Here is a 14,497-nt window from a genome sequence, read left to right as displayed (position 1 = left end):
GTGAGTATGGGAAAAGATTCCATCTAAACCAAGCTAGCGGAACTCCGTCTTGTTGTACCGTGTTGCATAGCATTGTGAACCACTTGATATGTCTATATGGGTTGTCCGTCTCATCTCCTCTAAAGGGGTTTGCCACCGCCATCTTGATGATTTGAGGCTTGATCTCGTACTCGGTGGCTCGCAACACCGAATCTGATTTTTGCATGTCGAAGTCCTCCGATCGCGGGCTTGCATAATCCCTTAGTGATTTTCTCCTTCCTCCACGTGTTGAATGAGATGGCCCATCTAGACAATCAAAACAAAAACAAGAAAACAAAAATTTTCTAGGGAAAAGGTTAGGTGTTAGTGACCAACAAAATTAATACAAAGTTAAACGTAGCAAAATCGCTTGGTCCCTGGCAACGGCGCCAGAAAAGCTTGTTGACGCTTCTTAAAGCGCCAATTTATGTACCGCAAGCGCACGGATCGTGTATAGCTTTTCCCTTAGAGTATTCCCCCAAGGTTTATCAATCCACAGAACAAGTGTATTACTATGCTTAACTAAGCACTAATGATGTTGGTAAAAGATCTATATTGAGTGTTTGAGTGTGAAATAGATCTAATCTAACCAATCTAATCTAATCTAGACTAGTGAGCAATGATAGATGTGTACACAAGATATGAAGAGCATTTGTCCATAGGGTCTAGGATCACTAGAGATGTAATCGCCAAGCAACGAAGAACAGATCTAATCTACCAAAGGTGTGTTCCAAGATCAAAACCTTTCCCTCCCGCATACTGTCACTACACGAGGATAATCGGTAACGAATCAACAAGAACACGATAGTTGATGTAATCTAAGTAAACCATGCAAGAGCAAAGCAAACTCAAAGCCAAGTCGCGAACTATTAGGCATCAAAGCATCATCAACAAGAATCGTGATAGATCAATCTCATAAAGGATTCGGCAATTACAACTCAAGATCTCCTTACAACCCCATGAACAAACGAGGACTTTACCCCATGAAGCTAAGCGAAGCGTAGTCGATCATGGTGACGAAATCTCCGGCAAGGGATGGATCCCTTGCTGTCCTCCAACTTGCAGCGGCGCCGAGGGACGATGAGGCCTCCAGTGTCGCCTTTCTCTTGTGTCTAACTCGAATGTATCTCTGGATGCTCTTCTCTGCGATCTCTGCGATCTTTTCTGCTGCCCTCCTGCGATCTCCCTTTTTTGACGGCGGCTTCGGGGTATTTATAGGCAGATATGGTCGGTGGTTTTGGTAAATCATAGATTAGGGTTGACGCATGCTTCGTGCCGAAGAAAACCGAGACCAATTGGGCTCCGAAAAGGGCTAAGCCGGCCGGCCCAAGGACTCCAGGCCGGCCGGCATGGGCCTTATCTGGCCCCTTTCGGTCCCATCTTTTGCGTTTTGATTCTTCCTTTTATTCCTCATCTTAGCCCAGTTGTAACCATGCGTCAAAACATCTCCAAAAATGTCCCAATTCCTGTCAAAATACAACATGCTCCAAAATCCAGGACAAAATCGAAAATGGTCAAGTTCGGGTGCCAAGTGGCGGGTTAGTACATGAATCATCCCGAAGAATTTACCAAAACAACTCCTAATTGTATAATAAAATGGATACTTAAGGAGCGCCAACATTCACTTATGTATTCATCGGTATTCCTTTATTTAGACAATTTTGTTTATTGCAGGTTACGTGAGGCCGGTCTACTGACTCTGAGCCGTCTTGTCGAGGTTGGGCCTATTCAGCTCGACCGATCCCTCCTGACGGTGCTCGTTGACAGATGGAGGCCGGAGACACACATGTTCCACCTCCCGTGTGGGGAGATGACTCCTACGCTGCAGGACGTGGCCTACCTCCTCGGCCTCCCTATCGTCGGGGAGGCTGTAGGTTCGCGTGTGGTGGCGGCCTCGTGGAAGGATGATCTGGAGGTCCGTTTTGCCCTGGTTGACCGCGTGGAAGAAGCAGGTCCGATCAACCCGCACCCGCGAGCAGCAGGTCCTTCGAAGACCTGGTTCCTACAGTTTACAGTACGTATTCATTCCATACATAAATTTAATTGTTACAATTCACATGTTCCATTATCAGTTGAAACCATTAATCTTAATTATTTATGCAGCCTGCCCTGTTGGCTGCGGATGCCGACGAGTACAGTGTGACCAGATCGTTGGAGGCGTACCTACTTTGGTTGTTTGGTTACATCATGTTCAACAACACTCATGGCAACTCAGTCGATAGGATTCTCCTTCCGTATGCACGGGAGATTGCGGATGGGGACGAGGACGTACCGCCCTACAGTTGGGGTGAGGCGGTACTTGCAGCCACTTACCGTGGACTCTGCGACGGCTGCATGAAGACACATGGGAACGCTATCCTGGCAGGGTGCCCACTAGGGGTGGTTAGATATATCTGATGTTTATATCTCTGATGTTTATTTGTAATGAGATAGTTGTGGACCGCTTATTTGTATCCGATGTTTATGATTGTGCTAGTTTACTTATCATTTGTTTCTATACATACTATTGATGTGAACTTATTATGTTTGTGGGTTCCATAATGCTCGTGAAATAAGGGAAGTTCTTGCGATTTTTCCCCGTGATTTAATGAAGGACAAGTTAGGTGCGGTAGGAGTTAGCGGCCGAGATCCTGCCGGCGATGATAACGACTACACGCTCGAATAGCTCAAAATAGGAACCATAGTGTATCTAGCTGCGCGTACGAGATCAAAGGTTGCCACTGCTCAGCACGGCGATCAGGGGTTTCCCAAATGTCGCATTCTTTGCCCAGACATACGTGACCCAATAGCAGTGCCCTTCCACCATTTCAAAAAGATGTGACAACACGGCAACCACTCCAGCTCACCTTCAAAGCAGTCTCTCTGTCGAGGACGACGGACCTGTCATTCTACAGCGCAGGTCTGTGGCGTGTAGTGGGGAAGGCAGCATTTAGGCACGATCGACCGAGCGGCAGCAATGCAGCGCTGTGAGTCTGCATGCACAGAGATGCATCGAGTAGTCATTTCGAGAATCGAATCTAGCATTTTCAGTGTTTGGTCAGCTAGCCTCTTCACTGTGTTGTCATGTAGGCTTTTTAGGTGCATTTACACTCTACACTCCGGGTATCAGACCTTTGTGCGCCTATAAATACTCCGAAGTTTGTGAACTCCCAGCAACACTTAAACACCAAACCTCATTGTATACCCAATGTCTGGAGGTGGGTCTAGCGGGAAGAATTACTACGGTTTTGGGAAAGGAAAAGGGGGAAGAAAGGGAGACCCCATAATATGGGAGGGGCCTCTTGGACCTGATTCCTTTCCGGAACCAGTGTTTGAGTTTCCACCACAGCACAAGAGTGAATTTACCAATGAAACTCATCTTCGACAATACGATAACCGTATAGAACCGTGGCCAAAATGCAGACATGGTGAGGACTGCTTAGTGCAGATGTGCACCGACGGGATGGATGACGGTCGGCGTTTTTTTAAATGTCCACACGCATGGGTAATACTCGGTTGTTTCATTTCTTTATCTTCAATTAGACACCTTACATGAAATTTGTTTTGCAGTCTTCCGATGCTCCAGAAAACTGTGGTTTTACTAGGTGGGTCGATCCTGCACCAATTGATTCTGTTCAGGAGTTCATCGAGTACCTCCAGATAAAGATCTTTGATCTGGAATGCAAGGTGAACCATTATGAGGAAGTGAGCGAGGGTAACAAAGACGACGAAGTTGATGATACCAGCAATGCTGCCGGTTCACAGGATGAACCATGCACTATTCCTTACTGCAACTGTCCTTGTCACAAGAAGAAGGGCCTTGCGCCTCCGGCACCACCGCCTGCACCACCTGCAATGGGTGCATACTGCGGAGAAGGCTCAACGCAATTTGCTACGTGGGGGGTACGGCTACTAGAACTACCCTAGTGCTAGTGACTTGCTGCATCGTTGTGTTTGTTCTGTTTTTTTAAATTACCTAAGGCATGTTAGGTTAGTCCGGAATCTGTTTACCGTAGTTTGCAACGGGTTCTGCCATGCCACTGCATGTGTGATGTGTGTTTCATTATCGTTGTATTATGATGTAAAATTTGATGGTTCACATTATGTAATACATTTCTTAGTTCTTATTTCTTATCGTTATATTAATTAAATGTGTGCTTTATAGTATTCTAGTCACATGAAAAGCTCCGAGGGCCATGTCCGTGCCCAGCAGAGGGCTAAGAAGGTCCGACGCCCTAGTGCTTTTTATACACTTCAACGTTCGCCTCTGATCACTCTCGTATTTTCCATTACATACAATAGATGGTATGTTTATACTTCGATGCTCCATTACGACTAAGTACGATTCAAACTCGACATTATGTACATGTCCAGTGAATGCAAATTTGGTACGAGACATACATACAAGCATAATACAATATTAACAATACTAAATGCGAATACATCTTAAACCGATGAACATCATATGTTATAGATCATGGCATGAAATCATCTAGGTCGTCATCCCAGTTGACAGATGGTGGTGCTGCAGGTAGTGTACTATGGCTCGACGAACCTCTTGGCTTTCCATTTCTCTCTTTTCTGGATCTACGTTCATGTACAGGGGGAGGAACATCATGTGTTGGAGGCCATGGTTTGGGGGGCATGAAGTCATCCATGTCGTCATCCCAGTTAACACAAGTTTGTGCTGCAGGTGGTGCAACATGACTTGACGAACCTCTTGCCTTTCCCTTTGTCTCCTTTCTGATTCTAGGTTCATGTACAGGGGGAGGAACATCATGTGTTGGAGACCATGGTTTGGGGGGCATGAAGTCATCCATGTCGTCATCCCAGTTAACACAAGTTGGTGGTTGAGGTGCTGAAGCATGACTCGACGAACCTCCGGGCATCTGTTCTTGCGCAGACCAAGTACTATCACCCGAAGATCTTATCCGCCTCCTTCGTCTAGTTTGCGGCATAAGTCCACCGAAGATACATACCAATTTACGGAAATTTGGTATCGTTTTGTTAATCAACTCCGTGTCCTCGGGGTAATCCTAGCATATAATTAAAAAACAATGTTACTATTTCATAAATATGGATTCGAAATGACGGACGGGATTACAACTGAATGAGAGTTGCCTTAATGTGCATCTCATACACCTCTGGCCGCATCCATATCTTACAAGAACTTTGTAAGAATCCAATGATATTAGGATGATTCGCTAGTTCACATACTCTCATGTATATCTTCCGACGTTCTAGCAGGTGTCCCTTTACATCTTGCGTCGTAATACCTCGAAATAATGTGAAATCTTTAAACTCTACTACTTTGGACAACACCATCTCTATCGTACCATCCGCTAACGGATCCAACTTCTTACTGATAACAAGATGAGTCATGATATCAAGTATTATACTAGATTTTTCTTCGGTCCATGAAAATCCTCCACAACTGGAGGCAGCCATTGCCTTATGCTGCAATATCAATAAGGTACTTTCATAATTCTATTCTAATTCATAATTAATTTAAAAATAAGTATGTAATAGTACTGAAATTGTAATACTAAACGAGTGTTCTAAAGCACCAAATCTAATTCAGCTAATCCGCTAATTAAATTTAATTGTTATACAATATCAATGGATTCATACGGAAGTTACCGGTAGATCACAAGTACGCAATTCGGCAGAGCTTCGCCGTTTTTCTTCTCCTCACCCCTCTCTTTTTTCCTGAATTTTTTGGCTCAAATGACAAAGGGAATGACGACATATGGCGGCCAGGACTTATATAGGAGGAGGGGACCCTGGCGCCCCCCAACGGGCGACAGGCCCCTGTCGCCCCAGCGGTGGGCGACAGGCCCTTGTCGCCCGTTGGGGACGACATACCTTTTTTTTTCAGGGACCTCGTTGCGAATTTGAAAAAAAAAATTACACTTAAGGCATGTTGCCCTATGGGGCGACCGGGGGTATTTTTGAAATATTTCAAAACGGATATATATTTTTGAATTTTTTATTTTTTAAAAATATAAAAAAGAAAAAAGCGCCAGGCCGAGATCGGTAGAATTCTGTCAGGCCTAATTAAGGCCCAGAACGCGCCAGCCAATCACGTAGCAGCGACACGTCTCTAACGCGGGTCCACCTCCACGTCACTGCCAAAAATGTGAACCCAGAAGCCGCCCGCTCGACTGCCCCACCTGTCAGCGACGCGGTTCGCCGCTCCAAATTCCCAACCCAACTCAGTACTCTACGACGGGGGTGGTGGGATACTGGGATCTCGTCGACTCGTGCCTTCCCCGATGGCTCGCGTCATCCGCCGCCCTCTCCTCCTCCTCGCCGCCGTCTCCGTCGCCATCGTCGCCTCTCTCGTCCACCCAACCGCCGGGGTGCGCCCCTTCGTACTGGTCCTATCCGTCGACGACTTCCTCAAGGACTCCTCGGCGCACCCCTCTCTGCCGTCCGCCGACTCCACCGGCGCTGACGCCGACGCCGACGAGTGGGACGACTTCGCGGACGACACGCCGGCCGCGGACCCGCTCCTATCCCCGTCATCCTGGGTCCCCCTCCTCGATCCCACCAGCCCTCGCCCCTCGGGCGATGAGCAGGACTCGCCGGCCGACTCGCTCTTCGTCGCGGGCGCCCGCGCCATGCTCTCGGCGGCGTCCGAAGGGGATGACGTGGCTTTCGTCACTGCCGCCGCGCAGATCGAGGCCGCTGCTACGGCGGGGCACCCAGGCGCGCAGTCCGCGCTCGCGTTCCTCTCTAGTGCCGGGATGACGCGACCGGCGTCCCGATCGCGCGCGTTCCTGCTGCACAAGTTCGCGGCTGACGCGGGAGATCTCCAGTCTAAGATGGCCATCGCGTACTCCTACTTCCGCCAGGAGGTGAGGTGGTCAGACCGTTTGATTCTACTCGTACGCTGCGCGAATTCTAATGGGATGGGATGTTTGAGTGATCTCAGTTAGGTTAGTTAGCGCACTTGGAAAATTGAGGAGAAATTCTCGTCAGATTTTAGCTTTCGTTCTTTTTTTTTGGGTGGGTGGGGTAGATTAATCTCTCGAAAGTTTAGTTACACATAGGGGTGATTAGGCACTGTAATTGCAAATTGTTTTAAGTCATACCTACTGAAATTTGTTGTAGGCTTTTCCACTGATATTTCAAGTCCACTCGCTTCCTACATTCATTGATTTATTTTAATTGCAACACTTTTTGCAAATTTGTGCATGAACAATCCCTCGTAATTCGCAAAGAATGGAATCCCCTCTTCATGATCCTAGTGTTCCAGAGTTTATTGAATGGAAGGACACCAATTCTCTAAAAATAATTCATGCTGTGACACCAAGCTATCTTAGAAGGCCAAGGTTATTCAAGCAGCAATAATCACGTCTTCGAAATTATCATTTTTTATTTTTTCAATACAGTGAGTAGTTTGGTTTTATTCTGATAAGCAGCAATAAATGCTGTAACTGATTGTATCTTTCTATCTTGTATTCTGACAGTGGATCTCAATTTTTGTGTTCTCTTTTCATGAAATAGAATCTGGACAGTTCTTTTTAGAATCTTAAGTAACTGCCTCTACCTTTCTAATTAGCATGTTTCCTGACCAAATTTTTAATTCCTACGGTAGCTTTCATGTATTGCAATGAACTTAAGTTCATGTACAAAAAGTAGGATTTGCTCAAATTTGATTCGAATTTCACTTGTTTGCATTCCACTAGACATATAATTTTTGGATTGGTTCTTCCCTATGCCCTTGTAATAAATTATACCTATGCTACACTTGTTATTCAAACCTAAATATTGTCTTGTAGCTTGTTCTTTTCATTTCATATTTATGGTGTTTATTAAACTGGACTCAAACCTGTCAAATCCTAACATTGTAATTTTTCAGATGTACGAAGAAGCTGTTAAACTATATGCTGAACTTGCAGAGGCTGCCCTAACAAGCTCCTTGATATCAAAGGAGCCTCCAGTGATTGAACCAATCCGCCTCCACAGTGGAACTGAAGAAAACAAAGAGGCCTTGAGGAAGTCCCGGGGTGAGGATGATGAAGATTTTCAAATCACAGAGTACCAGGCACAACGAGGCAATTCTGCTGCTATGTACAAATTAGGGCTACTGTATTACTATGGACTACGAGGGCTCCGACGTGATTATGTAAAAGCATTTCATTGGTTTTCGAAGGCTGTTGAGAAAGGTGACACACGGGCAATGGAGCTTCTGGGTGAGATCTATGCTAGAGGTGCTGGAGTGGAAAGGAACTATACTGAAGCATACAAGTGGTTGACACTTGCTGCAAAGCAACAACATTACTCAGCTTACAATGGATTGGGTTATCTATATGTCAAAGGCTATGGGGTGGAGAAGAAGAACTTGACAAAGGTAAGAATGTAGTATAAAAACTCCGGATTTGATTGCATATATTTAACAGAATTTAATAACTGGACATAAGGTAGCTTAAAATGCTGTGGAACTAAATGGTTTCCATAATTACAATTTGCTCTAGCTTCTATTAATATTTTAACTATATATGGAATTTTGTAAATGGCTAGCTTTATCTAAGTTTATTTCTGATAAATAGTGTTGCCATGCATAGAGATACTTGATGAGCGACTTGGTTAGCAATCTTGATACCTTGTTCCACAAGCTGACACTTGTATTTGTTGGCATGGAGTTGCCAAGATAAATCATATTAACATCTCAAAAAATATCTTTCAAGAAGTAACTTGAGTAACATTGTGTAATCTATGTTTGACATTGAGCAGTCAACCAATCATATTGAGGAAAAATATGTATAATTAACACAAATGTCATGTTATCTCCATGTTTGTGAGATCGACAAACAGATCTTGCTATCACCTTCTTGTGTATGGTGGAAATTGACCTACCCATGGATAAGGGTAGTTGATGTGAACAGGATGGCAAGAGATGGAGCTAGTTTGCCTCGTTAAAGGCTCTGGAGTGATTCTTTCTTGCTTAATGAATACAAAGATGCCGAGCTAAAAAGTCTCCCAAGTACTAGCTAACCAAGCAGCTAACATAACTTGCCAACTAACAAACCAAGTGACTCAACCATTCCTGTCTCTAAGGCTCCTTGTTTGCCGGCTTAATCTTCTTGTGCCACTGGTGCTATCGTCCAACAAAGGTGTACAGAACATTTTCCCGTATTCTCTTGCTATCAGATTACATTTAGGGAATTGTATTGGTTTGTGTCTTGGAATTTGGGATGCCACTTTTTTGTGTCCACGGAGACACATTCTTGTGAGAGACATTTCTGTTAATCACTTGCTAGTGCTTTTGAATTCATTCAGTCAGTAAGTATAATTTGCACAGGTAACTGGATGATATGAAATTATATATATTATGAGAAAGCCTTTATTGGTTTGTCCTGTCACCACTAATTGTATATCATTTCTATCATGAGATCTACCAAATTTGATTGCTAATTCGGCTAGCAAACACCAATTGCATGGGACATGGTCAACTGGATACTGAATTTATGGCGTGCCATAGGAAAACAAGATTTGAAGGAAAAGTGGAGAAGTGGGTGACTTATGTTTTTTTTCCCAAGAGAAAGACACAGAATCACTTTGTTCAAACAAAAGAACTACACAATATACTAGTATAATACGTCTGACAGCAAATGCTTAAATATCGCAAGTAAAATGAAAGATTTGCCAGTATACCTTAAAATCTAAATACTCATAAAATTTAAGGAACTTACCATCCTTTTTGTTGTTGCAGGCAAGGGAATATTTTAAACTTGCAGCAGACAATAAGGAAGCTGGGGGACATTATAACCTTGGTGTGTTGTATCTTAAGGGTATTGGTGTAAAGAGGGATATTATGGAAGCATGCAATCACTTGCTTCAAGCAGTTAATGCCGGGCAACCAAAAGCTATTTATCAGGTGGCAAAATTGTTCCAGAAAGGCATTGGCCTGAAGAAGAATCTTCATATGGTAAATGACTAAGCTCCTTTTGTTGTGTTATTGGCTAAATTCTGACTGGTAACTAGGATGGCCCATGAGCTTTGTGTGGTCAGGCCATCATGATCTCTGGTAAAAGGGCTTTAGGTAGAAATTTGGTTCATGGGTTTTATAAACGCTTAGAAAGTGCAATGTTGTGAGCTGACTTCATCACATTTGGTATTAAGATATCTTCGTCTTCTTGATTGATTCTTCTATCCCTGGCTCCTCCGGGTAGGAACCATTTTATGTGCAGTGTTGTAAATATGCACATACATGGTCCGTCCATAAAACGTAGCATGTAATGACAGTTTGGTGGGCACGACATACTTTCTCTAGATAAAATGTTGAAGTTAATAAATCACTGTCCACAAAAAAAGAGAAGAAACCGGTCTCTAACCATAGGTATAAATATAACAAACGAAATTACATATGTAGCTATGTCATCCATAAACGCATGGAGAGTTGAAGAATGAAGACAAACAAAATTTGTGTATATTCATCCTTTCTCTTCCATAGAGAGAATCCAGGTTTGCAGCTCATTTATCTTTCCTCTTAATAACACAAGTTTCCTTGTTCACATAACTGTTTGTGTACATGTCTCAATCATGTATAAATAATTCAAAACCTACGCGACTATGAAAACCTACATACATTTGCAAGCATCGTTATTTGCTTCCTGCCATAGCAGCAGGCTGATGCTATATCTGGCAGATGCAACGTGCAACTTATCTGATATAGCTACACTACATGATTCTAATCGTTAAAATACCATGGTAGGCGTGAGGAAATTTCATCTCATGCATGCCCATTGGCCATATAGGCACACTCACCCACTTCTGCTGACATGTGCCTTTTTCCCCCTTTTGCTCTTGCATGTGTGTTGATTGTTTCACCAGGCTGCTGTAAAACTGTTGCCTTTCTCGCCTGTTTTTGTATGTTGATCAAGCTATATAAAAATATATAGACGTCTATAACATCAAATTATATGTTTGAAGTATTCATTTTCTCGTTAACGTCTACTCCCTCCGTCCCAAAAAACAAGTCATCCTAGGAATTTTAGGACAAATTAACAAGAAGGTAAAATGACCATGTTTGCCCCTATTTATTATCCTTATTTGGCGCTGATTGATTCTTACATGCGCATGCCCTTTCTAAATAGGGTAAGATGACATGTTTTTTGGGACAAAATTTGAATCCTAGAATGACTTGTTTTTTGGGATGGAGGGAGTAAGAAACATTTAATTATATTTAAAAACAGAGGGAGTACGTCCTAAATGCCATTTTTGAACTAATAGCTTGTCCTAAACGTCATTTATTTAAGAGTGGTGGGAGTATGCAACTATATGTTTGATTGGTTACTAATCTGTTAGTGATATGATCCCAATATAAATTAATTAAGCAATAACTCCAGGTTCCTCAACTATTTAATCATTGTAAAATTTCCTTGTTTCAGGCAACAATGCTGTACAAGTCTGTTGCTGAGAGGGGACCCTGGAGTTCACTATCCAGATGGGCCCTGGAATCTTATTTGAAAGGTGATGTGGGGAAAGCATTGCTCTTATATTCCAGAATGGCAGATCTTGGATATGAGGTTGCACAGAGTAATGCTGCCTGGATTCTGGATAGGTATGGTGATCAAAGTATTTGCATGGGAGAATCTGGCTTCTGCACAGATATGGAAAGACATCTTCGTGCACATGCTTTGTGGTGGCAAGCATCTGAGCAGGGTAATGAGCATGCTGCTTTATTGATTGGTGATGCCTACTACTATGGTCGGGTATGCATCACAATCTTCCGACTTGCTGAAAATACATAAAGTTGGTTATTGACATGTAATACAATTTTGAATCCGTATGTTGTCATATTGGGTTTTTTAGACGCTCACAGTTTTTTACTTAGTATCTTAAGCAGATTCACATGATCTTTTTGAAAAAATATTCCAGTGATTCATATTTTCTGTTGAATGGATGGTTCTCAGTATTGGTTTATACCAATTAACACGACTCTTATGTATTTCATTGAAAATATGATTATATTATTTTGACATTATGAATTTTAGAATTAATTTGGAATGTATGTTGTGCAGTTACTGATGTAATCAATATAGAATACCCTGTTCCTTTGCCAAATTATATATTTGAACAGACTGAATGTCATGTTTTGTTAGGCTGATTTCAAAAGGAATCTAACCAGCAATTTGACATCAGTCATTGAAATAATTTCTCTGTTACAGGGCGTAGCAAGGGATTATGAACGTGCAGCAGAAGCATATATGCATGCTCAGTCACAGTCTAATGCTCAAGCAATGTTTAACCTTGGGTACATGCATGAGCATGGCCACGGACTTCCCCTTGATTTGCACTTGGCAAAAAGATATTATGATCAAGCTGTTACGGTGGATTCAGCTGCTAAACTCCCTGTCATGCTTGCACTTACAAGTTTATGGCTAAGGAAGAACTACGCAGACAGTTTCTTGGTAAGACATTATATTCTCTATGTATTATGTGTCATCAAGTTCCAGGTTTCATATACGATATATATGCTGTTCAATCTTAGTCCTAGTTATTTTAATTTCTATGCTAGCTTGAATTTGACTTGGAATACCTTATTTTGTGCTCTATATTGCCCTTAAAGCATATGAAATCAATTCGGAAGTTCCTGGATACCTTGATGGTTATTGGCCAATTCCTAGTGATAATTTGTTTAAATTGTATTCAATGAACTCTGGCCCTCTATCCATTAAAAGGTTGGTCGTTAAAGCCTGCTGTGTTCATCTGGAGTTGTCAAGTGTCATTATCATAACAAAAAATGTTAAAGCTTTTAATAAGCATCCAGAGTCACTTCAGGTTGCACTGACTTTCTGAACATACTGATGTTAAACACACCGATATATATAGTGTTGCATGTCCTGGATTTGAGCAACAATAAGAAGCTGGTTAGTGGTTACCACCTGTTCTTGAAACATACATACCTGGATTTTGTCACTATGTTGTCCCATGTTTGGCGGTTTCTTCTGATTTTATTTTATTTAGCATTTTTGCTTTTGTGCTCCAATTTCCAGTGGCTCTTGAAGGCCTGATTTGAATAGTTAGAGCTTTAACATAATCCAAGGGGATTGGACCTTCTATCTAAACAAGCAGTACTGCAGTTAAAAGGTGCCTTTTACAGAGCCTTAGTTGACTAACTTTGATGATTTTTGTGAATAAAAGAATTGGAAACAAAGAGCTAGTTGTGTGTTGAAGATTGAGAAAACATATAGATATGTAAAGCGGCTTGTGAGCTAATAGGTGGACCAGGAGAAGCTTTAATCCCCATAATTGGAAGGTTCAGAATACTAGATTCTTTGCTAATTCAAAGTACACGACATATCACACATTTTTGGCAATTTAGATTTTTTGGGAAAACTTTTAATCTAGGACCTTATTAGCAATTTAGATTTTTGGAGGAAACTTTTAATCTAGGGTTGCGAGTTATTTCTAAAGCAACCAAGTAAATTTGTGGATAACTCCATGTGAGCCTGTTGGGCTAGTTGTTTGGACTGTGTGTAGTTCAGGCTTTTTTTTTGCCAGTTTCCTTATAACTAACCATGGAGCTGTAAGGTTTTTAGGTCTGGTTTACGATTTGGTCAACTTTATTCTTCTGTAGTACAATGCAGCAAAGGAACTTCCCTGCTCTTTCGAAAGTTGTTTGAGGGAAAGAAAAAACAACCCAACAAGCCTGAATTCATGAGTTTTTTTTCTTTTCTTTTTCAAGTATGGCATATAACATGTTGAATGTGTTTAAGCCCAATACACTGCATGAACAAGGAGATGCTTGGTACCTAAGTTCTGTTATGTGTCTTGATGTTCTTTGTAGTGTTAGTGAATGCAAGAGGTGCAATTGTTTTTTATTCTCGTGGTGCTCAGCAAAGAATTTTCAAAATTTCAGGTTCGTTTTATTGATTCACTACCAGAGATATATCCTGTCGTTGAGGAATGGGTGGAGGATGTTCTCATGGATGAAGGGAATGCAACAATATTGACTCTCTTCGCTTGCCTTGTAACTGTCCTGTACTTGCGAGAGCGTCAAAGGCGTCAAGTGGCGGCTGCCAACCTCCAACAACCTGATGGTGCACCCATGTAATGCCGGTTTATGCCATGATGCGGGGTACCTGTTCACGTGGTTGCCCGAGGTACATACAAATGTTTCGTCCCAAAAAAGAACCAAAGTTTTGATGAACGTCTTAAATTATTACGAAACAAGAGTTCTTATACTGGACTTGTGGATCACCTTCAACATCAAATGACATTCTCCCAGGGATTTCGGGTTGTACGATGTTAGCTCCTTGACATGACCTTGTGTACACTAAAATTGATTAGGATAAGGACTGAATCAGACGTGAAAGCCGCTGGAAACTCGGATGATGTGCTTTCCAGGCTTCACCTCCTCAACACTGACAGAACTATGCTTGTAAAGGACGATAATTCCTGAAAACTGTCCGCTCAGAAATATTGCTTTCTGTGTATCAAAATTGTTCAAAAGTAGGATTAGTTTTTCTATTGTACGTCGACATTG

General features: G+C 42.2%; 1 protein-coding gene across 1 annotated transcript; it reads left to right on the top strand.

The window, feature by feature from the left end:
• Positions 1-6,169: 6,169 nt before the first annotated feature.
• Positions 6,170-14,486, top strand: LOC120687894 (ERAD-associated E3 ubiquitin-protein ligase component HRD3-like). The gene is made up of 6 exons (XM_039969981.1): positions 6,170-6,857; positions 7,865-8,356; positions 9,719-9,934; positions 11,397-11,720; positions 12,177-12,419; positions 13,871-14,486. Exons 1-6 carry the CDS (start codon positions 6,273-6,275, stop codon positions 14,063-14,065), a joined length of 2,055 nt encoding a protein of 684 aa, XP_039825915.1. The 5' UTR covers positions 6,170-6,272; the 3' UTR covers positions 14,066-14,486.
• The last annotated feature ends 11 nt before the right edge of the window (positions 14,487-14,497 follow it).

The sequence above is a fragment of the Panicum virgatum genome, chromosome 9N, assembly GCF_016808335.1.
Source record: "Panicum virgatum strain AP13 chromosome 9N, P.virgatum_v5, whole genome shotgun sequence".
Classification (NCBI taxonomy): domain Eukaryota; kingdom Viridiplantae; phylum Streptophyta; class Magnoliopsida; order Poales; family Poaceae; genus Panicum; species Panicum virgatum.
The sequence above is the reverse complement of the archived record's forward strand: the minus strand, read 5'-3'. Positions and strand labels throughout refer to the sequence as shown.

Coding starts and splice junctions, on each gene's coding strand:
- LOC120687894 (XM_039969981.1), top strand. CDS start 6,273: ATGGCTCGCGTCATCCGCCGCCCTCTCCTCCTCCTCGCCGCCGTCTCC. Junction 8,357..9,718: donor AGAAGAAGAACTTGACAAAG/GTAAGAATGTAG, acceptor TTGTTGTTGCAG/GCAAGGGAATATTTTAAACT. Junction 12,420..13,870: donor ACTACGCAGACAGTTTCTTG/GTAAGACATTAT, acceptor TCAAAATTTCAG/GTTCGTTTTATTGATTCACT.